Source organism: Sapajus apella, unplaced genomic scaffold (assembly GCF_009761245.1).
Source record: "Sapajus apella isolate SASKATOON/1434 unplaced genomic scaffold, GSC_monkey_1.0 scaffold28, whole genome shotgun sequence".
NCBI classification, from domain to species: domain Eukaryota; kingdom Metazoa; phylum Chordata; class Mammalia; order Primates; family Cebidae; genus Sapajus; species Sapajus apella.
Window position 1 is genome coordinate 12053626 of NW_022436968.1, and position 25180 is coordinate 12078805.

The 25180-nt window shown below is 36.1% G+C and overlaps 1 protein-coding gene across 5 annotated transcripts in view; it reads left to right on the top strand.

The window, feature by feature from the left end:
* The window catches only part of NCKAP1 (NCK associated protein 1), a 112840-nt gene that overhangs the window by 18441 nt on the left and 69219 nt on the right, over positions 1-25180 (top strand). For 2 of the 5 annotated variants that reach the window (XM_032292741.1, XM_032292743.1), the window contains 5 exons: positions 18401-18493; positions 18695-18751; positions 19444-19586; positions 19670-19760; positions 24636-24773. In XM_032292741.1, the coding sequence (XP_032148632.1) occupies positions 18401-18493; positions 18695-18751; positions 19444-19586; positions 19670-19760; positions 24636-24773 (522 nt within the window). Of the gene's footprint in view, positions 1-17964; positions 17992-18400; positions 18494-18694; positions 18752-19443; positions 19587-19669; positions 19761-24635; positions 24774-25180 lie in introns of those variants that run through there. The other 3 variants (XM_032292742.1, XM_032292744.1, XM_032292745.1) reach the window with 2 other exon arrangements.

Genomic DNA, 25180 nt, shown 5'->3' on the forward strand with positions numbered 1-25180 from the left:
ATCATAGTCGTTTCTTTTTTTCTTATTTTTGTTCTTTGGATCATTATGTAAATATGTGAAACAGAACATGCTTACTTTTTCTCAGGGATCTAGGTTAGTACTATTTCTACTCTGATTCATGTCTTACAAGTAATACTTGTCCCCAATTTCAGAAAAGGTACTCATAAAAACAGATTTCTGGTGAAAATGCAATAATTTTTTTTTTTTTTTTTTTTTTTTTTTTTTGAGCCACAGTCCTGCTTTATCGCTCAGGCTGGAGTTCAGTGGAGCGATCTCAGCTCATTGCAAACTCCACCCCTTGGTCTCAAGCAATCCTCCTGCCTCAGCCTCCCAAGTAGTTGGGACTACAGGGGCACATCCGCCATACCTGGCTAAATTTTTGTGTATTGTATAGACATGGGATCTTGCTGTGTTGCCCAGGCTGGTCTCAAACTTCTGGGCTCAAGTAATCCTCCCGCACTGGCTTCCCAAAATGCTGGGATTACAGGCTTGAGCCATCACACCCAGCCTCAAAATATATATATTTTTTAAGTTTCTAAACTGGATTCTTGCAAAAAGTCTACCCTTATCTTGCAGCCAAAAAATTGTTGATTTTTGGTTTGTGTGTGTGTGTGTGTGTGTGTGTGTGTGTATATTTTAAAAACTGCCCTCACCTCCATACTTTTTAAGCCCTTTAGAATCCTTGAGCATGTAGTCATTTGATATACAACAAGAGGGCACTGGTGACAGATAGCAGGATTGGTGCATAAAATGGCTTCTACAGTGATGATGTTGGACTCTGTTGAGTCATTTTTACTTTCTTGGTAAGGGAGTTTTGTACTTCCAGTTCTGATTTAGGGAAAATCTAGGACCAAGGAATGAGGTTTGTTCCTTGGGTCATGATGTTGAACTAAATGTCCCCCATGTGGTTCATATGGTTCAAACCAAGCTGGTCAAGTGAAATTCAAAATGAATGAAAGCCATACCAGTTTTATAATTATAGCAGCCACTTGTTTTCTAATGTGTGCCAGGTTATGTGTGTTTTTTTTCTTTTTTTTCTCCTTTTTTTGGTGAGATGGAGTCTCACCCTGTCACCTGGGCTGGAGTGCAGTGGCATGATCTTAGCTCATTGTAACCTCTGCCTCCTGAGTTCAAACGATTCTCCTGCCTCTGCCTCCCAAGTAGCTGGGACTACAGGTACATGCCACCACACCCGGTCAATTTTTAAATTTTTAGTAGAGATGGGATTTCACCGTGTTGGCTGGGTCAGTCTTGAATTCCTAACCTCAGGTGATCCGCCTACCTCAGCCTCCCAAAGTGCTGGGATTACAGGCGTGAGCCACCGTACCTGGTCCAGGTTTGTATTTTAATCAAGTTCCTCATTTAATTTCAGGTTAAGCAAAGCATTTCTGAGCTGAAAGATAATTTGATTTATCTCTAATATAAATGCTTTCATTATTTTGAAAGTGTAACTCAAATGGAATTTGTTTCTTCTCAGTTTCTTATGAGTACATGGAGGGGAATCTGTTATTTTCCTGATTGAAGAAATAGTAGAAACTCCTTCCTTATTTTATTAACACATAGAAATTGTTTTGCTCAGGGAATCTAAAAGGCAGTTTAAGCAAATGTTCAGGTATATGTTAAAACTTTTCTTACTAATTTTTTTCAATATTTTTTAAACATTTTTTTCTCTTTCCTATATTGCTTTACACCTAAAAGCTAGTTTGTATTTTTTAAAACAGTAAAAATATCATCCTGCACAATAGTTTTGTTAAGGAATTAGCCTGTTATACATTTTAGTGTAACATTTTGGGTTTGATTTCCAAATTGATGAGAAAATGATAAAAATTACTATCCTATCTATATATGTTGAATTAGATCTTGAAGTCCTCAAGAATACAGACATTGCTGGCAAGTAGAGTGCCACAAGAGTGATATAGGGATTCTAGACTAGAACACAGGCTGTTGTTGAAATAACTTGAAAATTACGTTTTCCTAAGTTGGAGGAATCTTTTATGTTACAGATATTATTTATTCCCTCTCCCAAGGAATATAGAATTAAGATGTTATGTAAAACATGTTTTTAATTTAAGTAGCTTATAAAGTCACTCTAGGAAAGACAAAATAAAGCAACTCCAAGTGTGATAATTAGCAGTAAAGTTGGTTCAGAGGCGTAGCATTAGAGTCTTTTAAAACTCTCTCATCCCTAGGGCCTGACACCTAAGGAGGCACTAAGTAAATGTCCCATTAATGAATGGAACTATTTGATACACTTCAGCATAGGTAGCTTTCACTGTATTCAAAGATCACCTTAGATTTATGTCAGGACCTGAACTTATCGACACTTTTAAAAAGTTATTGAGTTAATTTTAGTTAAAAAAAAGATTGTATTTTTTAGTAGAACTATTCAAATACATCTCATTAATGGTATTACTGAAAGTAACCGAGAAAAAGAGCAAGAGTCTCAGTTCCTAAGAACATAAATGTGTTTTAGGGGTGGAGTGTTGGAATTGGGGATAGGTGTAGGAAGGCCCTTGACACATGCACTGTAGTTTGGTAAGGTCTTAGAAGGAATGGTAGGCATATTTAACTCCTTCCTAACTTGTCTTTAAGAGAGTATTCCTTGTTTTGTCATGACTCCTATTAAGATAGTAACATACTGGTTAAGAGGATGGACTTTGGATTCAGTAAACCATAATTTGACTTCTGGTCTTTCCACTTAGTAGCTAAATGATTTTGGGCAGAAATTATTGAACATCTTAAGGTATCATTGTTTTTTGTTTTTTGAGATGGAGTCTCACCCTGTTGCCCAGGCTGGAGTGCAGTAGTGTGATCTCAGCTCACTGCAACCTCCGTCTCCTGGGTTCAAGCGATTCTCCTGCCTCAGCTTCCCGAGTAGCCGGCATTACAGGTGCCTGCTGTCACGCCAGGCTAATTTTGTATTTTTAGTAGAGACACGGTTTCACCATGCTGACCAGGCTGGTCTTGAGCTCCTGACCTCAGGCGGTCTGCTCACCGTAGCCTCCCAAAGTGCTGGGATTACAGGCATGAGCCACTGCGCCCGGCCAAGTATCATTGTTCTTATTTCTAAAATGGTAATAATGCCGGTAAGGAGCAGTTCAGTGTCTCCTAAAGCATGTAGTACAATGTGAGACAAATTGCTCTTGAAGAATGGGAGCTGTTTGACTTTTTTTGTTCTACTTAACTGGCTTTTCTTCTGAGTACCTTTAAATGTGGGTATTTCTAAATAACTCCTCCTCCCCATAGTGTGTATATATATATATATATATATATATGAAAACATTTACTGCTGTGGCTTCAAATAAGTACATATATAATCTCCTATATTCTGTGCTCTAGATCAGGGTCCCCAATGTCCAGGGCACAGACAGGTACCAGTCCGTGGCCTGTTAGGAACCCGGCTGCCCAGCAGTAGGTGAGTGGTGGATGAGTACACTAAGCTTCATCTGTATTTACAGCCACTCCCCATCACTCACATTATTGCCTGAGCTCTTTCTCCTGTCATATTAGCAGTGGCATTAGATTCTCATAGGAGTGTGAACCCTACTGTGAACTGTGCATGCAAGGGATCTAGGTTGTGAGCTCTTTGGATGAATCTAATGCCTGATCGGTCATTATCTCCCATCACGCCCAGATGGGACCATCAAGTTGCAGGAAAGCAAGCTCAGGGCTTCCACAGATTCTACATTATGATGAGTTGTGTAATTATTTCATTACATATTACAAAGTAATAATAGAAATAAAGTGCACAGTAAATGTAACGTGCTTCAGTTACCTCAAACCACCCCCTACCCTTCCACCCCAGTCCGTGGAAAAATTGTCTTCCACGAAACTGGTCCCTGGTGCTAAAAAGGTTGGGGATTGCTGCTCTGCATCTGAATTCTAGCTACTCCTTTGGACAGCTCCACAAGCTAAACAGGAAACTTTGTATCCAATGTGGAACATGTGATTAGCCTACATTTTTCTTCTCTTTTGTGTTTTCTCCCTTGAACTGTCACCATCCACTTCATTATCTAAACTAGAACTTTCACAGTCCCTTTTGACTTGCAAAAAACATCAAACTGGTTATTTATGGCTTGTCCAGGTTCCCCACTATAAGGTCATTTGAATTTATCCCCTTTAGATCTGTGTCTCCTGCTGGAATAAATGCAATGTTAATCCAAACATTGATTTTTATGCCACCTAGTCTCTCCTACTGTTGCCCTCCCTTCCTCTCTCTCTTCAACCTCCACCAGGGGAATCAGAACAAATCAAAAAACACTCGCTTTCTCTGTGGTACCCCATGTCTCCATCTTCCTGGACCACGCACTCATCTTTGAACTCCTGTTGACTGGCATGTAGTAGGCCAACAAATATGACTTTGGTTTAGAAGGGGTCATCTTGCTGTACAATAATGTAACTGGAAATTGTGACAACATACTTCATTATGAATAAATATATATGCCCTAATGGAAACTCAAAGGAATATTTGTTCCTGACCAATTAAACATTGCCAGAATTTAAGGAATTTTGAAATGATGAAAATTAACTGAAATGTCAGTAGTCTTTTAAAAAGGTCATCAGTATTGAGTTGTTAATGACTCCTCCATATGTAAAAGTCTTTAATTCTATCTTAAACAAACAACTCCTATGAATATGTAAGTAAGCCTTGCTTTGATATTATTTGGAAAGTAATTGAAATAGGTCAAATAGTGGCAAGGAATTACATCAGCTCTGGTAACCTGCCTAAACTGATTAAAATTTTTTATTTTTGCCTAAAGAACATGAATACATGGTAATGAATAGTCCAGAAGAATTTGGGATGAAAAGTGAATATCTCCTAGTTTACTTTTTCCTATCCTAGTCATATTCCTGAGGGAACTTCTATTTTTAATATTTCTACAGGTTACTGCTAGAACTATAACAAATATGCTTATTCCCTTATAACTTCGCTTACCAACTTTAGACAATCTCTCTTCTATGCAAGAAAAAATGAAGATTTAGCTTGCTCAGTTTTCTTCCCCTTACTCCCCCACTCAAGCCCTTTTCCCAGTGTTTAATAGCTTTTTGTTAGTATTTTTGAATCACTGATTACTTCCTTTTTTAACTTTAATGTAGTTCTTTTTCTGATATTCTCACCCTTGGTCATGTATCCATTTATTTTTGTATTGTCAAAATTGTTTATGCTTTTTTTTGGTTCTGTACTTATACAGTGTTCTGATACTGTATTATATATTGGTTGTAAAAAATTAAAAATCAGTAAAGGCCTAAGTGCTTGGTTTGCATTTCTTCATTCTGTTGTCACACTTTGGTCTATAAGATGAATAATTTAGCATTAAAGTGAAATTTAATGCTGAAGAATACTTAGCATTAAAGTGCAAAGGAGTCTCTCTTCCTAAATTCTGTCATTTACTTAAAATTATTTTAGTTTCATAGTTAAACCACAACTTTTTGAAATTAGTTACAAGCCTTTTTTAGTATCCTTTAATTTATTTGGCCTGATAATCATGTGACCTTTTTATAATTTTTTGTTTTCCTGGAGCCTACTCTCCTCTAACCCTCTGCCTTCTAACATCTATCTAGACAATTTTTGTAAAAGCCTGCTGTGTAGCTTTCATTACGGGTTATATTTTTGTCTTCAGTGTAATGATTTTACCGTGTTTTTCCATTGAATTTTCATGAGTTTGAGAATCCCTTAAAATTGCATGTAGAATTTGTGTGTGAATGAATTTTTAAGCTTTTTTTTCATATTCTCAGGGGTGGTTCTTGATCCCAAAACACATCTATTTTAAAATATCTTCTTTCTTACCCTTCTTATATAATTACCTGGGCTTTCAGAATATTCTTTTGTGCATCTTATATACTATATATTTTTGTCATGCTAAACCATAACCTCTTCAACTCAAAGAGACTTTCTGCTTTTCTGGAAATGAGACTGCCAGTGAGCATTACACTGGGGTTCCATGGCATAGGCTCCAAGTATATGCAGTCTGCATTTTTCCATATTCTTCAAACTATTTGAAGTTATCTCTTGCTTCTAAGTGATAGCTTTTCAGGTTTCAAACAGTTGTTAGTCCCTTTGCCTGCAGTGGTGATTTTGATGCCCTTCATAGTAGCAGAAGACATTATCAGTACCTAAACACCTTTCGTTTCCTTGGTAATTTCTTTGGGGTCTTTAGCCACTTTTAGCCTTGTACCTTTTTTTTTTTTGAGACAGTCTCACTCCGTTGCCAGGCACCAGGCTGGAGTGCAGTGGTGTGATCTTGGCTCACTGCAACCTCCACCTCCCAGGTTCAAGCAATTCTCTTGCCTCAGCCTCCCAAGTAGCCGGGACTACAGGCGCGCTCCACCACACCCAGCTAATTTTTGTATTTTTAGTAGAGGTGGGGTTTCACCATGTTGGCCAGGATGGTCTTGATCTCTTGAACTTGTGATCCTCCCGCCTTGGCCTCCCAAAGTGCTGGGATGCACCCAGCTAACCTTGTACCTTTTAAGTACCTTTAGTATGTTATCTTCTCAATGTTTCTTCATGCAGCTTCGGTACTACCTTTTGTCAGATCTGAAGTTATTTGCTAAGATTGAAAATAAGACAGTAAAAGGTACAATGGAATAAATAACACGTTGTAGAGTACTTTTTTCCTTTATTCTTCCTAACACTCATCTTGGCTAAGAGTATTTTAAATAGGTACATTAATGGTCCCTGGCCCAGAGTATGCAGACTGGTATACTATTTTAGTTCCCATTGCCTAGTGTAGGATAGAATGTAGAACATAAGGAAAATAGATTTGCTTGCTTTATTTTTTTAAAGGAGTGTTGTATTTTGAGAAAGTATGTGTATACTTTCATTGAACAAATGGCCACATTTACTTTTGCCTCTGGGATTTTGTTTATGCAGTTTTTACTATTTGGAATAGTCTCTCGCATATTCTTTCACTAGGCTAACTTGTCTTTCAGGTCTGTGCTTAGATGTCATCATTCAGAGAAGCCCTTTCCCTGACCTTTCCAAATTAGTTTAAGTTCTGCATATGTATGTTTCCATCACACTCTCCACTAATTGTTCATTTGTTTATTTAAGTCCTTTATTGAGTGTCTTCTATGAGCCAAATTCTATTCTGGAAGAGAAGGTTCCCGCAGAAGAGAAGGTTCCCACAGTGAACAAACAGAAGTCTCTGTTCTTATAAAGCTTACATTATGTTGAACAGAAGTAAATAATAAACGAATAAGAATATAATACCAGGTAAAGAGTTCTAGACAAAGCATAAGGGTAAATGCATAAGACTAATGCCTGGCAGATGCTAATTTACTTAGAGTGACCAGGAAAGGCCTTACTGAAAAGAAGACATTAGGGCAGAGATTTGAAGATAGGGAGTGAGTTTAGCTAGGGGAGGAGCATTCTGTGCTGAAGGAACAGCAGCTCCAAAGACTCAGGTGGGTGCATGCCTGGCGTGTTCAGGAACAAGGAGGCTATTATGAGTGGAGTAGAAGATTGAGGGGGACCTTGGTAGGACATGAAGTGTCAGTGGTTGTAATGAATGGTCAGATCATATAGTGCCGTCTGGATCATAGTAAGGACCTTAGCTAATTACCCTGAGTGTGTTGAGATGCCACAGGAGGGGAGTAGCAGAGGAATGAAGTGATATGACTGTGATCACTATGGTTACTTGGTAGAGAATAGTCTGCAGGAGAGCAAAGGTAAAAATAGGGAGAATAGTTAGGAAATTTGTTGTCACTGAGATAAGAGCTGATGATGGCTTGGACTAGGGTGGTTGAGGTGAGAAATGTTCAGATTCTGGATATATATTTTAAGGTTTTTGCTTGAACAAATGTCAAGATAGAATGGGGTGAGAGAACAGGAGATATAGGTTTGGGGTAGTACAGTGGGAGTAGTGCAGTGAATGCAGTGGGGAAAGTACCCAATGTCTCAATATTAGACATGTTAAGTTTGAGTGGCTTACTGGAAATCTTAAGTGCCAATTGTTTATATGCATCTGGATCTCAGGTTAGGTTTAAGGCTGAGAGTCAAGTTGAAAAAATTATTGAGGGATTTAAGAGAGAAAAAGGAGTGGAATAATCATCTAGGAGAGTGGGAAAATGAATTGACAGTAAAAATTGAGTAGTATTGCTACTCAGTTATGGTTAATGATCGTGAAATCAGGTTGAGATCAAGTCACCATAAGTATATGCTTTTCTACTGTTATAGGTTTTATCAGATGGTTATGAAAGAAGGAGAGAAGGACAGGGCAGTAATTATAATGATGGACCACTTAAAATTAAGATGGTTAAGAGAGAAAGTAGGGGGCCTGGCGGGATGGCTCATGCCTTAATCCCAGCACTTTGGGAGATTGAGGCCAGTGAATCACTTGAGGTCAGGAGTTGGAGACCAGCCTGGCCCACATGGTGAAACCCTGTCTCTCCAAAAAAAAAAAAAAAAAAAAAAAAAAAACCAAAAAATTAGCCAGGCATGGTGGCATGTGCATGTTGTTCCAGCTACTTGGGAGGCTGAGGCATGAGAGTCACTTGAACCTAGGAAGCGGAGGCTGCAGTGAGCCGAGATCATGCCACTACACCCTGGCCTGGATGACAGGGCGAGACTGTCTCATAAAAAAAGGGGAGCATAAGAGGATGAGTGACAGTAAAAAGACAGTAGAGTGAATGAATAGGAGGTCTCTGTGTTCAAATAATTTGTGGAGGCAGAGTATTAGAGATTTTAAGTGGGAATTATTCTCCCAGTGATGCCACCTCACCTTGTCTCCAAATCTCCCAAGAATAACAGATGTCCAGAAAGGCCAAACAGAAGCTGGGATAACTTAAACTTTATTCCTCTTCACAGGCTTAAGGAAACTTAACATCAGCTGTCATGTACTCTGTCAGTATGTAATCGTGTACCAAAAATCATTCATGGGCACCTACTCAGTGCAGCCTCTCCTTTAACTTCCCTGTTTTGCTCAGCATTTTCACCACTCTTAGAAGCTCTGACCTTTCTTATTGTGGTCTTTATCACACTAATGTATAGATTTTGTTTTTGTTGTTACCCTTTTCGTGTTATTGCCAGTTTGTGAGAACCTTTGTCTTGAAGGGATTATGGGAATTGATCATTGTAGTTTTTCACCATCTTTGAACCTTGCACCTAGAAGTTAGTCAGCTTCTAAAACTGAATAATCAGCCTCTAAAACTGCATATTTACGTTAAAAAGAACAAAAAAGCCAATCAAACAAATTTAAAAAAACCCAAGCAAATGGGATTTCCCTGTACATTTATATTACACACCCCTCATATAGACAATGAGCTTGTTTAGGGGAGAGTCAGTGCTTTATTCATAGTTTTTCTCAGCTTCTCCCACAATGCCTGGTAATATAATAGGTTGTTGTCTAAATGGATAATATGTTATTACAGTAACTCTTCACTTATCTATACTTTTCATGTCACTTGCCTCTCTGAATCACATCTCAGAGTTAAGAAAGAAGCAATTCCACTCCTAGGAATTATCCCAAGAGAAGTGAAAATATGTCTATCCAAGGACGTGTTCAGAGCAGAATTTGTTATTCATGATAGCCCCGAATTGGCAGCAATTCAAATGCCTATTAACTGATGAATGAATAAACCAAATGTGGTGTGGACATTTAACAGAATACTACTCAGCAATTAAAAGGAGCAAACTACTGATAAATGCTACAACATGAATAAGTGAGGCCAGATGTAAAAAGCTACATACTGTATGATTCTGTTTTATAGGAAATGTCTACAAAAGGCAAGTTTATTGAGACTAAGCAAATTAGTAGTTGCCTCGAGCTTTGGAGTAACAGCAGGATTAACTGTAATGGGCACAAGGGAACTTTTTGGGATGATGGAAATGTTCTACAGCTGGATAGAGTGGATAGTTTCACAACTCTATAAATTTATTAAAATTATTGTTCATTTATGATGGGTGAATTTCATGGTAAGTAAACTGTACCTTAATAAAGCTGTAAAAAAATGATTTTGAGCAACTAGAAATGGTATTCTAGAATAAATGAAGTTTATTCAGAGAAAGGCATTTTGGTTCTCCTATGACCAAGTTTGTCGAGTCTGATTAGGCAAAATTGTAACAAGTGTATATTCTGACACACACTACGTTAAAAGTTGCTCCCATCAGGAGCAAATGATAATTTATAGGAAGAAAAATGAAAACGCTTAAGTATAGCAGGCAAGGACCATTTAATGTTGTCAGATTATCTTGTACATGTCAGTAGCATCTGAGGCCATCTTGACATAAATAACTGTATAATTATCAATTACAGTGATGACGTCAGTAAGAAAAGCTTGATTTATGTCTTGTGTACTGGTTTTGAAAGTAGGTTAATCACATGTTAGAAAAGTTTAAAAAATTATTAAAATTGAATGTAAAGGGACTAGCCTATTTATTTTTCTATTTGTAATGGAAAATAGCGCCATTAAATGAGGTAAATTGTATTATCATTAATACAATGTGATGCCTTTTATACAAAGATGTTACACTTGATCAAGCCCACTGTACCATGATATATAATTAGTGATTTTGTAATACTGATGATAAAATTAATTTCAAGTTTGCTTTTACTTGACCATCTATAGCCAGAATCTTAAATTTCCAAAAATTTTAGCTGCAGCAAATTAATGTGTTCAGGTGGTAAAATAGAAATTATTTTAATCTATATTGCTGAACTTTATATTAATTGTTTCAACTACCTTTTGCCGCATAACAGATTACCTCTAAATTTTGTGGCTTAAAACAACAGCAGCTTGTTTCTTATGATTCTGTGAGTTGACTGGGCAGTTACTCTGCTGATCTCACTGGTTCTAGGTTATAGCAGTGCTTTCTGCTGGTGTATTCTGGGGAATGAGTCCAGCTGGAACAGCAGGGATGCTGAGGTGCCCTCTCTCTATGTCATGTGATATCTCAGGCTTCTTCACATACAGCATTTCAGGGCAGTGTCCCAAAAAAGCAAAATCAGAAACTATAAGACCTTGCCCTAGACTTAGGAGTGACTCATTGTTGCTTTTGCTGCTTTCTATTGGTCAAGACAAGTCACAAGGCCAGCCAAGATAGTAATGCTGGGAAAATAGACAACATTGCTTAATGGGAGAGGCAGTAGAGTTCTATTGCAAGGAGACCTGGACACAAATTTTAATTTTTTTTCCTTTGCCTTTCAGTTCTTTTTTTTTTTCTTTTTTCTTTTTTCTATTTTATTGCCTTTCAGTTCTTTAATAGAACACTCTTTGTGCATTTCAGAATTAAACAGAAGACTAGCAATGTGAACTTAGAAAAAAAAAAACCTTAATTATAAAGTGAAAGGCTTGAATTAGATTTTTTAAAAGTCTAAGTCTGTGTAGTTGATTATAATGTAATTAAATACAAATGTTGTCTTTAGCTTGTCTCTACACTACTTTTATGTCATTGTATAGCAACTTGAATGTTGAAGTATACTGAAGAAGTGTTTCAAGTTTTGAAATCTCATAGACCTGTATTGGCATCTTACCCTTTTCTGGTCTGTTTCTGTATCTGCAAAATGAGGATTAAAATGTGTTTTGATTGAGAAGATGAAAACCGTCTGGAGATGGATGGTGCTAATGCTTGCACAGCAATGCAAATATGCTTAAAGCCACTGAATGGCACACTTTGAAAAGGTTAAAATGGTAAATTTCATGTGTATTTTACCACAATAAAGAAAAATGTACCTTGAAAACATATTAAGAGGATTCAATTTAGTAACACTTCTTAAACACTCAGTAAATCGGTAATGCTTATTTTACTAGGCTAGTGTTAGGATAACTTTACTTTTTTTTTTTTTTTTTTTTTTTTGAGAAGGCGTTTTACTCGTTTCCCAGGTCTGAGTACGATGGCACAAACTTGGCTCACTGCAACCTCTGCCTCCCAGGTTCAAGTGATTCTCCTGCCTCAGCCTCTGGAGTGGCTGGGACCACAGACGCCCAACCTGCCATACCTGACTAATTTGTGTATTTTTAGTAGAGACAGGGTTTCACCATGTTGTCCAGGCTAGTCTGGAACTCCTGACCTCAGGTGGTCCACCCACATTGGCCTCCCAAAGTGCTGGGATTACAGGCATGAGCCACCACACCCAGCCTGGATCATACATTTTCCTAAAATATTTTTACTACCTTTTCTGAAATATTTCCAGTGGAATCACTTCATGTATGAAAAAAGAAATATACTACTAAGGATTTTAAATAGGATTCTGAGGTTCTTTTAAAACATGACTAATCTTTGTGTTAATTAGAATTTTCAGGTAATCTTAAGAGATCTGCTTATATTTGATATGCATATGTCGGTCTCTTTAGTTGCTACCCATTTCTTTTATGCTTTCCTATGGTGGAAGGATGTAATGTGAAATCTTTTACCCAACCTTGGGGATTTTATTCAAGGGATTACATTTTTGAAACTCATTCAAGACATGAATTTATACCTACTATCAAATTCATTTATGACTAGCAATTAAATTTTGAAATTAAGGACACTCTTCATGCCTTTTATGTTGAAAAACTTGAGGATCTTTTATTGTTGTTTATAGTACACTTACTGTGTGCCAGTACTCTAGATGCCAGTACTCCAGGAAATAATACAAACTCCTTGCCTTCTTGGAATTTAAATTCAAATTGGGTTGTTAGATAGTAAACAACTAAAATAAATATGTACTTCCCTTTTTTTTTTTTTTTCCTTCTCTGAGAGTTTCGCTCTTGTTGTCCAGGCTGGAGTACAACGGGGTGATCTTGGCTCACCACAACCTCTGCCTCCTGGGTTCAAGCAATTCTCCTTCAGTTTCTCGAGTACCTGGGATTACAGCCATGCACCAGCATGCTTGGCTAATTTTGTATTTTTAGTAGAGACAGGGTTTCTCCATGTTGGTCAGGCTGGTCTTGAACTCCCGACCTCAGTTGATCCGCCTGCCTCAGCCTCCCAAAGTGTTGGCATTACAGGCGTGAGCCACAGCACCCAGCATGAATATATATTTTCATTGGGGGATAGTTGGTAGGAAGAAATAGAAAGCTGGGTAAGGAGTTAAATGGGGATGAGAAGATCATTTTACATAAGGAATGGCCTGTGAAGAGAAATGAGGTGAGGGAGTAAGCTATGCTAAAAAATGGTGAAGAGCATTCCAGACATGAGAAGGAACAAGTGCAAAGGCTCTGAGGTGGGAACACACTTGGTGAATGTGAACACAGCAGAAAGACCAATATGAGAACTATACTGAGTGAGGTTGGAGGAGCACGAAAGGAGATGAGGTCTTAGAGATAGGTAAGGGCTTTGATTTAGACTTTATTCTGAGGCAGTGGTAAAGATTTTGTAGTTTGTTCTAATTGTGAGGTGAAACAGAATTAAAAATGATTTTTGTATTGAAATAGTGTTAAGAGTTATAGAAAATTTGCAAAGTTAGTATAGAGAATTCCCATGTACTCTTCACCTGCTGTTAATGCTTGCATGACATCAGTGGGATCAGTTTTTTCAGTGTACTATGGTGGTTTAAAATGTTCGCTGTGGCCAGGCGCGGTAGCCACCTGTGATCCTGTGCTGCCTGTGATCCCAGGACTTTTGGAGACGGAGGCGGGTGGATCACCTGAGGTCCGGAGTTCCAGACCAGCCTGACCAACATGGAGAAACCCTGTCTCTACTAAAAATATAAAATTAGCCGGGCGTGGTGGTGCATGCCTGTAATCCCAGCTACTCTGGACGCTGAGGCGTGAGAATTACGGAGGTTGCAGTAAGCCGAGATTGCACCATTGCACTCCAGCCTGGGCAACAAGAACAAAACTTAGTCTCAGACAAACAAACAAACAAAAAAACGTTTACTGTGCTGCTGCTATGTAGAGAAGATTGAAGAGGCATGAGCACAAGTACAGATAGGATGCTACTGTAGGAGTCCACATGAGAGTTGATGACTAGGGTGGTAGCTGGGACAGTTTAGGCAGAGATTTATCCAAATAGCATCTCAGTACTCTCTTATTTTAAACAGCCTGGCCTAGAGTATCCTACTAAGAATGTGAACAAAGCATTCCTTGAAACCAAATTTCTGTAGTTGATTGTTTTTAAAGAGGAACAAAATACTAGCAAAACTTAGATTGAGAAAAATAATTTATTATGAATAAGCAGTTTCAGTAACAAAAGAAGGTAATAATTGAAATGAGCAAATAAAAACCATACCTATGTTCCTTTGTTTTCAATGATTTAGCTCTGTAGGCACTGATTCCTTATAGTGATTTGCCAGTGCTTTTTCTTTGAAAGAATGAAATACTTTAGGATTTAGAATAAATAATAAATTTCAATCAATTTTCTAGATACTTATATTTGTGTGGAAAATGCTTCTTAATTGAACAAAGATTAATTACCAGGATTTTTCAGTATAGAGATAGGTTCTTTTCAATAAGCATGCCTGACGTTTATCCTGTTTATTTCCAGTTTTTACGTATTTTACTTGAATATTTAGAATAATGACCCATAGCTAGAAATTTTAATGAAAGCATTATATAAAGATTTTGCTAAAATATTTGCATGTATCACATGAATATGCTTTTATAACTATTAATGTAGTGAGGCTGGCCACAGTGGCTTACGCCTGTAATCCCAGCACTGTGGGAGGCCGAGGTGGGATAATCACCTGAAATTAGGAGTTCGGGACCAGCCTGGCCAACATGATGAAACCCCATCTCTACTAAAAATACAAAAAAATTAGCCGGATGTGTTGGTGTCTGCCTGTAGTCCCAACTACTCAGGAGGCTGAGGCAGGAGAATTGCTTGAACTCAGGAGGCGGAGGTTTCAGTGAGCTGACATTGCGCCACTACACTCCAGTCTACGTGACACAGCAAGACTCCATCTCAAAAATAAATAAATAATTAGTGTAGTGAATAGTAGTAAATAATTAGTGTGGTGAATAAATAAATAATAATGTAGTGAATAGTTTTTTTTCACAGTAGTATTTTTCTAATGTTCTGTTACATAACTTCAATGTGTTACTGATCTATGTTCTTAAGCCATTTCCTGCTTTTTATTTACTGTAAAACAATGAGATCAGTTGAATTAAGAAAACTTTGTTCTAGATATTAATACTTTTTGGTGGTATCTACTCTCCCTCACTTTAGGAACTAAAATGTAGCATTTTTGGTAATTGAAGCTAGAGAGTTGTAGACTTTTTATTCTTCATTGTTATAGTTGACCTCTTTCACACAGGCTTTATGAAATTTATTTTTACTAAAATGGGGAACGTGATTGCATAAAGACATTAAGAGGATTGTGTAAGATGCCTGTAAAATGTTTGGAACAATCAATGTCTGACACATAATTCATACTCAGTAAATATCAGCTCTTATTAGAAATACTATGGATACTATTGGGGATTATTAAAGTTTTTTTTTTTTACTTAACAAGACTTCAAGTTAAAGTTTTATTCTTACTAATTCTGAAGAAGTATCTGCAAGCTTCCTTTGTTATTCACTTAATGTTTAATGTACAGCTTCTGGCTGTGAGGCATTGCTACAATTCTTATGTACGTAATCTTGGTTAGTTGTCCACATCAGCTTCCATTTTGTTGAGAAGTGTATTAGGCTGGAGATGCTAAGTCACTTAGCCATGGTTGCATAATAAGGTATGCTTTTTAGCATCACCTAGCAAAACATATCATCTAACACTGATAGTCTTTGAAATTTCTAATCTGATAGATGTTTGCATTGGTTACTTCCTTATAAGCAGAACTGTATGATATGGACTGGGGAAATTAAAACTTGAGTTTGGCACACTGTCTAATTGTGCTGGAGATGGCTATAATAGAAAGTGATAGCTGCTGTCGGACATTATACACGTTTAGAAAAGGGAGATGTTAGCATTGCAGGGAAGGAATTCAATCTGAAAATGAGGTTAGCATTTAAACTGAGAGCTTTAGGAATAGTGGGGTTTGGACATGTTTAAGTGGTGGGATTCTGACATTCCAATAGAGGAAAGAGTAAGAAAGCAGGAGATTTGTATAGAAAATAGTGAATAGATTGTTTTGGCTACTGTATGTAGAGTGTGAATACATGTAGGGAAATGTAGATTGGAAAAGTACGTTAGGGCCTGATTGTAGAAGGCCTTGAAATCTTGACTCTTTTGAATTTAGGCATCTAGTAGTTGTTCAATAAATGTTTATAGCCAAGTAGAGTTTAGTCATATATGGCTTTGGGGAAAATAAAGTTGAATGAGGAAGTAGCCTGTGAGATTTTATTAAAAAGGAAATGATAGGCATGTAGAATGGTAGAACGAACACTTTCAGAAGGAGATGGGATTTCCAATCTTGGCTCTGTCATTAAGTGGTTGTAACTTTAAGAAGGTTATTTTAAGGTCTGTAAGTCTTAGGTTCTTAATATGGAAAATGAGGTTTGTGTATAAGACCATTTAAGGCTCATAGTAAGATGGTGACCATATTATTTATTGTCCAGACTAGGACACAGAAGTTGGAAGGAAAGGGGACACTATTACTAGGGCAGCTGAAATAAATTGGGATTATTAAGCCCAATATAAACCAAATTATACCCTTCATATTTTATTATTATGAATGTACTTTCACCTGTTGTATTTTGAAAGTCATGTTTAAAGTACTGAAAAGCGGGAAAAAGGACTAAGACATCAATTCTCTCTTTTTTTTTTTAATTCTTTTTTGCTTTTTTTTTAAACTTCAGTTTTCTGTGGAACTAAGACATCAGTTCCCAAAGTTTAATGTCAAATAGGGTAACAAGTATTAGCTTCATGTTTTTAGAGTAGTAATGATTAAAATGTACATATAAACATGGAATTGTTCTGAAACAGATTATGTTGTGCAAAATAGAGTCAGCTACTCTCATAAATTAAACTAAAAATAGTCGCCACAAGTATATATCTTAATTTGCTGGCATTTGGTGGTAGTAATGAAATATTTCATTTGTGAATTTTTTTTTTTTTTGAGGTGGAGTCTTGTCTTTGTCACCCAGGCTGGAGTGCAGTGGCTTGATCTCAGCTCATTGCAACCTCCGCCTCCTGGGTTCAAGCAATTCTTCTGTCTCAGCCTCCCAAGTAGCTGGGATTTCAGGCATGTGCCACCATACCTGGCTAATTTGTATATTTTTGTAGAGACAGGGTTTCACTGTGTTGGCTAGGCTGGTCTCAAACTGCTGACCTCAGGTTATCCACCCACCACGGCGTCCCAAAGTGCTGGGATTACAGGCTTGAGTGTGAATATTTTCTAGTTAGAATTCTTTAAATGTCTTCAGGTACTGCAATATTTAGGGTGGTTTACCCAGTAATAGTAAGGTCTACCAGACTGCTGTGCTTACTGTTTTAAATTGGCTTTTTGTAGTTTAAAAAAAAAAATTCCTCTGATGTTAGGCTCACTGCTGAAAATTTTCTGACTTATCATAGTGGTCCAGTACAATTATGTATGGAAGCATTGCTCCCTTAATGTTCCTAAGTATAAATAAGAACTATATGAAGGCCTCAACATTGTATGGGCTTTGATAGCAAATCTGATATTTATTTTCTAGCTTTTTCATGTTCTGAATAAGCTACTCACACATTTAATAGGATAAAAGGCAAATTCAGATTCAGTAGGTCTGAGGTAGGCCTGAGAGTCTGCTTTTCTAACAAGCTCCTAAATGAGTGGGAGCAGCTATTCAATAGACTACACGCAAGAGCATCAAGGTTCTAGATCATTTATTGGAATTCTGAGAATCTTATAGGGCATTAAAAATAGCTAGATTCTTTTGGAAATTATATCAATAGTTGATTTTAAAAGAAAAATTGGGCTTTTGTAAATTATACAGTTAATTAAAATACTATTTGTCTTTCACATTTCCCTCTTTCATGTCTTAACTCTAGTTTTGCCTCTTTCTCATTTCTTTTTTGTTGTTGTGGTTTTTGCTTTTGTTTAATATATTCTTGTGTTTTGTGGATCTGGTCAGGGAACCGTTACTGTATTTTATGTTTGTATCTACATTTTATTTTGCATGCGTAACGTGGCTTTACCTGGATGTTCTTTTTGGTAAGTTCCAAATTTATATAGCATATTGTTTTTTTGTAGTATAAGTTGTGATGTTTTTCACCTTCTTTTCTCCCACTTCTAGTAATGTGATCATGCTCATGACTTGTTTTTAATTTTTTAAGACTTCATTTGATATTTTTTTTTCTAACACTTCCAGATTTTCCGTAATAGTAGTGCAATTTGATACTAATCTGCTTTGATTTGTTTTATAGCCTCACACTGTCAGTGTTGATCACTATTAGCAGTTGCTGTCTCGAGTACTTTGGTTTTTTTAAAAAGCCTTAATCATCTAGAAATACTATTCTAAAAGCTTGTGCTTCCGCATAGCAGTCGTAAAAGAAGATAGTTTGTAGTAAAATGAAATACTTTGGTTCTCTATGAACAATGTGTTGTAATTTTGTTTCTACAGCAACAGCTTGCACAACTACAGAAAGAAAAATCAGAGATTCTGAAAAATCTGGCATTATATTACTTCACATTTGTAGATGTTATGGAATTTAAGGTATGTATTTTAATATATAATACTTAACGTTTCGGAAGTAGATTTAATGTTTACTAATTGTGTAAATTGCTCTGTCACTTGTAAATAATAAGATTGGAATTCTTCCAAAACTGAAATTTAAAAGATCCCTTGTTTGTTTGTGTTTTCTGAATTTAAACAGATTTATACAGATAAAAGATTGAAATAAGTATTTCTTTTCAGGACCATGTTTGTGAATTGCTGAATACTATTGATGTTTGCCAAGTCTTCTTTGATATTGTAAGTATCATGTCCAGTTATTCTCTTTCCAGAAGAGCTCAGGGGACCAATTGCTTTTTTTTAGATAGATTATATAACTAACACATAAAGTTTTAGCATTATTAATCTGCTTGTTTTATAGCTTTTAAAAAAAGTAAAGTGTATATTCTCTATATTTGTTTGGATTGTCATTGAGTATAAGTCTTGTACATACTGGGAAATACACCTTAACTTTAGAATTTTATTTAATAGACCCAATTTTGAAAAGTTAAGTGGATAATATTTTTGTAAAAGGCATACTTGATGGACTCTTTCTTAGTATGATAATTTTTGGATATAGGAAGTCAAAGTGAAAAATGTCTCCATTTAGTTAATGGTGAACTTTTAAAAGAGTAATTTTTTTCCTCTTTGGTGAGATTGGCATCAGTGTTCTTTATTGTTCTGGCTTTTATCCTTTTGAACTGTTACCAGTTGGAATATAGATCACAAGCTTTTTTTCTTTCATTCATAAAATTGGGTCAATCACAGAACTGTTCTCTGTAACTCCCAAATTATAGACTTGCTTTTAGTGAAAGGAATTAGATAGCATTTCAGAATGGGGAATAAAATAAATCCAGAAAATTAATAGCTGTCAGTAGCTTCTATGAAGATTTTGTATGTGTTTAAAATTTTAAGAAATAGGAAGTAGTTGAACTTGATTTTTTTTCTCCTAGACTGTAAACTTTGATTTAACAAAGAACTACTTAGATTTAATTATAACCTATACAACACTAATGATACTGCTGTCTCGAATTGAAGAAAGGAAGGCAATCATTGGACTATACAACTATGCCCATGAAATGACTCATGGAGCAAGGTAGATCTGCATTATAAAAGTCTTTCTAAAATTCTCAATTTGGGGGATTACAACTCATTGAAATTTGATATGTCTGTTTTAAGTGACCGAGAATACCCACGCCTTGGCCAGATGATTGTGGATTATGAAAACCCTTTAAAGAAGATGATGGAAGAATTTGTACCCCATAGCAAGGTAAGAGGTGGCTTTTAGGCATGTGAGAGAATAGGCATATAACATAACATGAGGATGGATAGTTGGATAAAGTGATAAACTTCTTTTTTGAAAAATACTACAATGGGATATAAGTAATAGTTATGTGTGCTTTTATCTAATTATGGACCAGAGAACTAATTAATGAGATTCACAATAGTGTATAGAGACTCAAGGATATATTGATTGATTCATTATAGTTTTTTAGATTTTAGTTTAGCATTAAACAGTAGGATTTACCATATGGTATTTGAGAGTTCTGTTCTCATACCAATGGATTTTAATAGCAACTCTGCAAATTATAGTATAATATTTGGCAAGTTACTTAACTAACCTCATGGTACCTCAGTTTTCTTATCAGTAAAAATGGAATAACAAATAGTACTTATTTCATATCGTTCTTATGAGAATTAAATGAATTACTTCATTAAAAAGTGCAGAGGATTTGATAAGTTTTAGCTATATTATTATTGTCTCTTAAGAAAAAATGACAGGAGTTTTATGGAAATAATTTGAAATGACTGTCTTTTAGGAGATATTACAAATAGTTCTTAATGAAATAATTTTGGTTGTAAGTAGTCTTGTCATTATGGATTCTCTGCAGAAGGGCTAGTTCACAGAACGGTAGTTTCTAAGCACTTCAAGGATATTTATAGGTATTTCATCCAATCTCATTATTTATAGCTAAAGATTAAGGGTTGGAGCAGTATCATGACAAAGTAAGTCATTTGTGACAATGGTGGCAAAACCAGAACTGAAGCCCAGGATACTAGAATCTTGGTCTACATTGATTGTTCTCTTTGAATGCTGAAAGTTAGACTATTTGCCTTGTAGAAGCCTGTCTTTTTTCTTTCTCTTTCTCTCTCTCTTTTTTTTTTTTTTTTTTTGAGACAGCATCTCGCTCTGTCACCCCAGCTGGAATGCAGTGGTGTGATCTTAGCTCACTGTAGGCTCCAGTTCCTAGGCTCAAGTGATTCTCCTACCTCTGCCTCTGCCTCTGCCTCTGCCTCTTGAGTAGCTGGGATTACAGGCATGTGCTACCATGCCTGGCTAATTTTTTGTATTTTTAGTAGAGACGGTGTTTTACCATGTTTCCCAGGCTGGTCTTGAACCCCTTAGCTCAGGCAGTCTGCCCACCTCAGCCTCCCAAAGTTCTAGGCTTACAGGCATGAACCACTGTCCTCGGCCACTGTGCTTTTTTCTTGACATACAGCTAACACCAATAATTTTCTTTGAATTTTTTTTAGTCCCATGAAAATTCTGAAGGAATTCTTCCAGATTTGCATAGCTATATTATACACAAATTATGTGGGTTTTATGTCTTGGAATTGGTTAAATCATAGTTTGCAAGAAGCTTGTAGATGGCATCAGTTTCGAAATTAAAAAAAAAAAAATCAGCATTATAGATGGAAGTGTCAGAGTTCCTCAAAATGCTGAACAGTAGGTCATCTCCTATCTCTCATGTTAGTAGTAGTTTCCTACCACCTGGAACTGTCTTTTCTGTTCTTCTCTTTTCTCTCTGAATCCATTTTGGATTTTTCTCTAATCGTGGATGGTCTTGTTTTTATTTAGTTATTTTAGATTTGGTTCTTTCTCCATTTAGGTTTTGAAAATCTCCTTAAAGCCTCTTGGGTATCTTTTTAAGTTCTCTGTAGTCATTAGCACATTAACATATTCAGTATATAGTGGGTTATTGATAATTACATAGGAGAATTATTCATTTGAATTAGACCAGTTATTTTCTAATCTTGATTTTTTTCTAATATTCCATGATACCTTAGAATTTTGATCAAACACTGTCATGTATTTGCCAGGGTTTGTTTTTTTGTTTTAGATTCATGGGGTACATGTGCAGTTTTGTTAAATGAGTATATTGTGTGATGCTGGGTTTGGGCTTCTAATAATCCAATTGTCAAAGTAGTGAACATGGTACCCAATAGGTAGTTTTTCAACCCTTATCTCCCTCCTTCCCACTTTTGTAGTCCCCAGCGTCTGTTGTTTCTTTGTGTCCACGTGTACCCAAGGTTTAGCTTCCCCTTATAAGTGAGTACAATCAATATTTGGTTTCCTGTTTCTGCATTAATTCTCTTAGGATAATGGCCTCCAGTTCCATCTATGTTGCTGCAAAAGGACATGATTTTGTTCCTTTTTATGACTGCATAGTATTACGTGGTGCATATGTACCACACTTTTTTTGGTTTCATATGTATTTTAGAATAGATTTTTCTAATTCTGTGAAAAATGACAGTAATTTGATTGGAATAGTGTTGAATCTTTAAATCACTTTGGGCATTATGGTTGTTTTAATGATATTGATTCTTCCAGCCCATGAGCATAGAATGCTTTTCCATTTCTTTGTGTTAGCTGTGATTTCTTTCAGCAGTGTTTTCTAGTTCTTCTCTTAGAGAAGTTTTACCTCCTTGATTAGGTGTATTCCTATTTTATTTTTTTGTGGCTATTGTAAGTGGGATTGCATTCTCTTTTTTTTTTTTTTTTTTTTTTTTTGAGATGGAGTCTTACTCTCTCACCCAGGCTGGAGTGCAGTGGCACCATCTTGGCATACAGCAGCCTCCACCTCTCGGGTTCAAGCAGTTATCCTGTCTCTGCCTCCTGAGTAGCTGGGATTACAGGCGCCTGCCACCACACCCAGCTAATTTTTGTATTTTTAATAGAGATGGGGTTTCACCATGTTGCCCAGGCTGGTCTCGAATTCCAGACCTCAGGTGACCCGCCTGCCTTGGCCTCCCAAAGTGCTGGGATTATACGCATGAGCCACCATGCTTGGACACAATTGTGTTCTTGAGTCCTCAGCTTGAATGTTAATGGTGTTTAGAAATACTGCCAATTTTTGTATGTTGATTTTGTACCCTGAGATTTTGCTGAAGTCATTTCGTTTTCTAGGTATAGAATTATATTGTCAATGAACAGAGATAATTTGACTTCCTTTTTTTTCTATTTGGATGCCTTTTATTTCTTTATCTTGCCTGATTGCTCTGTCTAGGACTTAGAGTACTATGTTGAACAGAAGTGGTGAGAGTACAGACATCCTTGTCTTGTTCTAGTTCTTAGGGGAATGCTTCTAGCTTTTGCCTATTCAGTATAGTGGCTGTGGGTTTGTCATAGATGGCACTGATTATGGCTGTGGGTTTGCCATAGATGACACTGACTATGGCTGTGGATTTGTCATAAATGACATTGATTATTTTGAGGTATGTTCCTTCAATGCCTAGTTTGTTGAAGGTTTTATCATGAAGGGATATTGGATTTTATCAAATGCTTTTTCTGTATCTATTGAGATGATTATATGGTGTTTTTAAAACTTTGTTCATGTGGTTAATCACATTTATTGATTTGCTTATGTTGAACCAACCTTGCATCCCAGGAATAAAGCCTACTTGATCATGGTGAATTAACTTTATGATATCCTGCTAGATTTGGTTTGTGAGTATTTTGTTGAGAATTTTTTTGTCTATGTTCATCAGAGTTATTGGCCTGTAGTTTTCTTTTTTTGTTGTATTTTTGCTAGATTTCATTCTTTGAAAGAAATGAAAATAGTGACACAACATACCGAAGCCTCTGGAATGTGGCAAAAGCAGTGTTAAAAGGAAAGTTTTTGGCACTAAAAAGATGATAGAAAAAGCTGAAATTAATAACCTAACCTTGCACTTAAAGGAACCAGAAAAATAAGAATGAACTAAACCTAAAGGTGTCATAAGAAAATAAATAACTAAAATCACAGAAGAGCTAAACGAAATTAAGACCCAAAAACCATACAAAGGATCAACGAAACAAAAAGTTGGTTCTTTGGAAGGATTGTCAACAAGGTTGACAGACTCCTAACTAGATTAACAAGGAAAAAAAGAGAGAGGATCCAGATACGCACAATCAAATGAGAAAGGTAATATCACAACCAATCCCACAGAAATATAAATGATCCTCAGAGACTACTAGGAACATCTCTGTACACATAAACTAGAAAATCTAGAGAGGGAATAGTAAATTCCCATAACACACAATCTCCCAAATTTCCCAGGATTTCAAAAAATTAAGTTAACATAATTTAATTTTAAAAACATTCTTAGTTGGCTACATCAGAATCACTTTGTGTAGCTTAATAAAATGATAGATCCTTGGGTTCTGTTTCCAGAGGTTCAGGTTCACTAAATTTCAGTTGGAGCCCTGTATTCTGTATTCGGAACAAACTTCTCTGGCATTCTCTGTGCAGTCAGGTTAAAGAATCACTCTTTACAGAATTTTTAGGAAGCAAGGATTAATAGCAAAGGACTTTTATGAAAGCAAGCAAGAAACAGTTGAGATGAAACGTTAAATACCTTGAAAATTAAGCTGTAATCAACAAACCAGTTGGCAAAGAGAAGTAATTTATTAAGATGAGGTACAGTGGATTATTTTTGTAAGACATTCTTTAGAGAATTGCAAAGCATGTTTAGTTTTATTAACACTTAGCCATATAACCCTGAAATCTTTTTCTTTTAGAACTATCAGAAACTATCAGAATGGAAACTTATGTATTGACAGAAAGATGACAGTAGGCTCCCTATCCCTTTTGGAATAAAGATCCCAACATTACCACACATTTTAACCTTTAAGAAAATAACATGAATTTCTGAGCTAAGCTTTTGCTCAAAAATGCAGAATCTGTGTAGCTTTTATAAAACTTATCATAAAAATTCTAGAAGAGAGGAGCTACAACTCAACTCAGGTGTTATAAGGAACACGGCTGTAATTAGGCTGTGTTGTTTTATGATGGTACAGTTATAAATGCAAAGCAATTGTAGCTGGAATATAAACAGAAAAGGAAAAAATATTCTTCAGCTTTCTTTTTCGTGTTTTAATTAGTCTCTTTCAGATGCACTAATTTCTCTTCAAATGGTATATCCTCGAAGAAATCTTTCAGCTGACCAATGGAGAAATGCCCAGTTACTGAGCCTCATCAGTGCACCTAGTACAATGCTCAATCCTGCGCAGTCCGACACTGTATGGTTCTATTTTTCTATTTTGAATGAAAATAAAGTGATTTTAAAAAAATAATAGTTAAGCAATGCTGTTGCAGTTTGTTTCTAATTAGTATTAGCTTATTAGTTGAAGTTCATTATAAAAGTAATGTTCATTACCTAAGTCATATAGTTCAGATTTTTTAGCTTTAGAGTCTTAATGAAAACTGATGTTAAATTAATATGATGAATAGTAGGAATATTTTTTTCTTTAAAGTTTAAAAATTTGTTTTGCTTTTCATGGTAGAAAAATCTGAAGATGTAGAAAAGTATAAAGAAAAAAAATCACCCCAAATCTCACCAAGTAGAACCAGGTGACAAAATCATTGTTATATTCCATTATGCTTTTTTCAATCTTTTCTCTGTATTTATGAACATAGGTGTTACTAC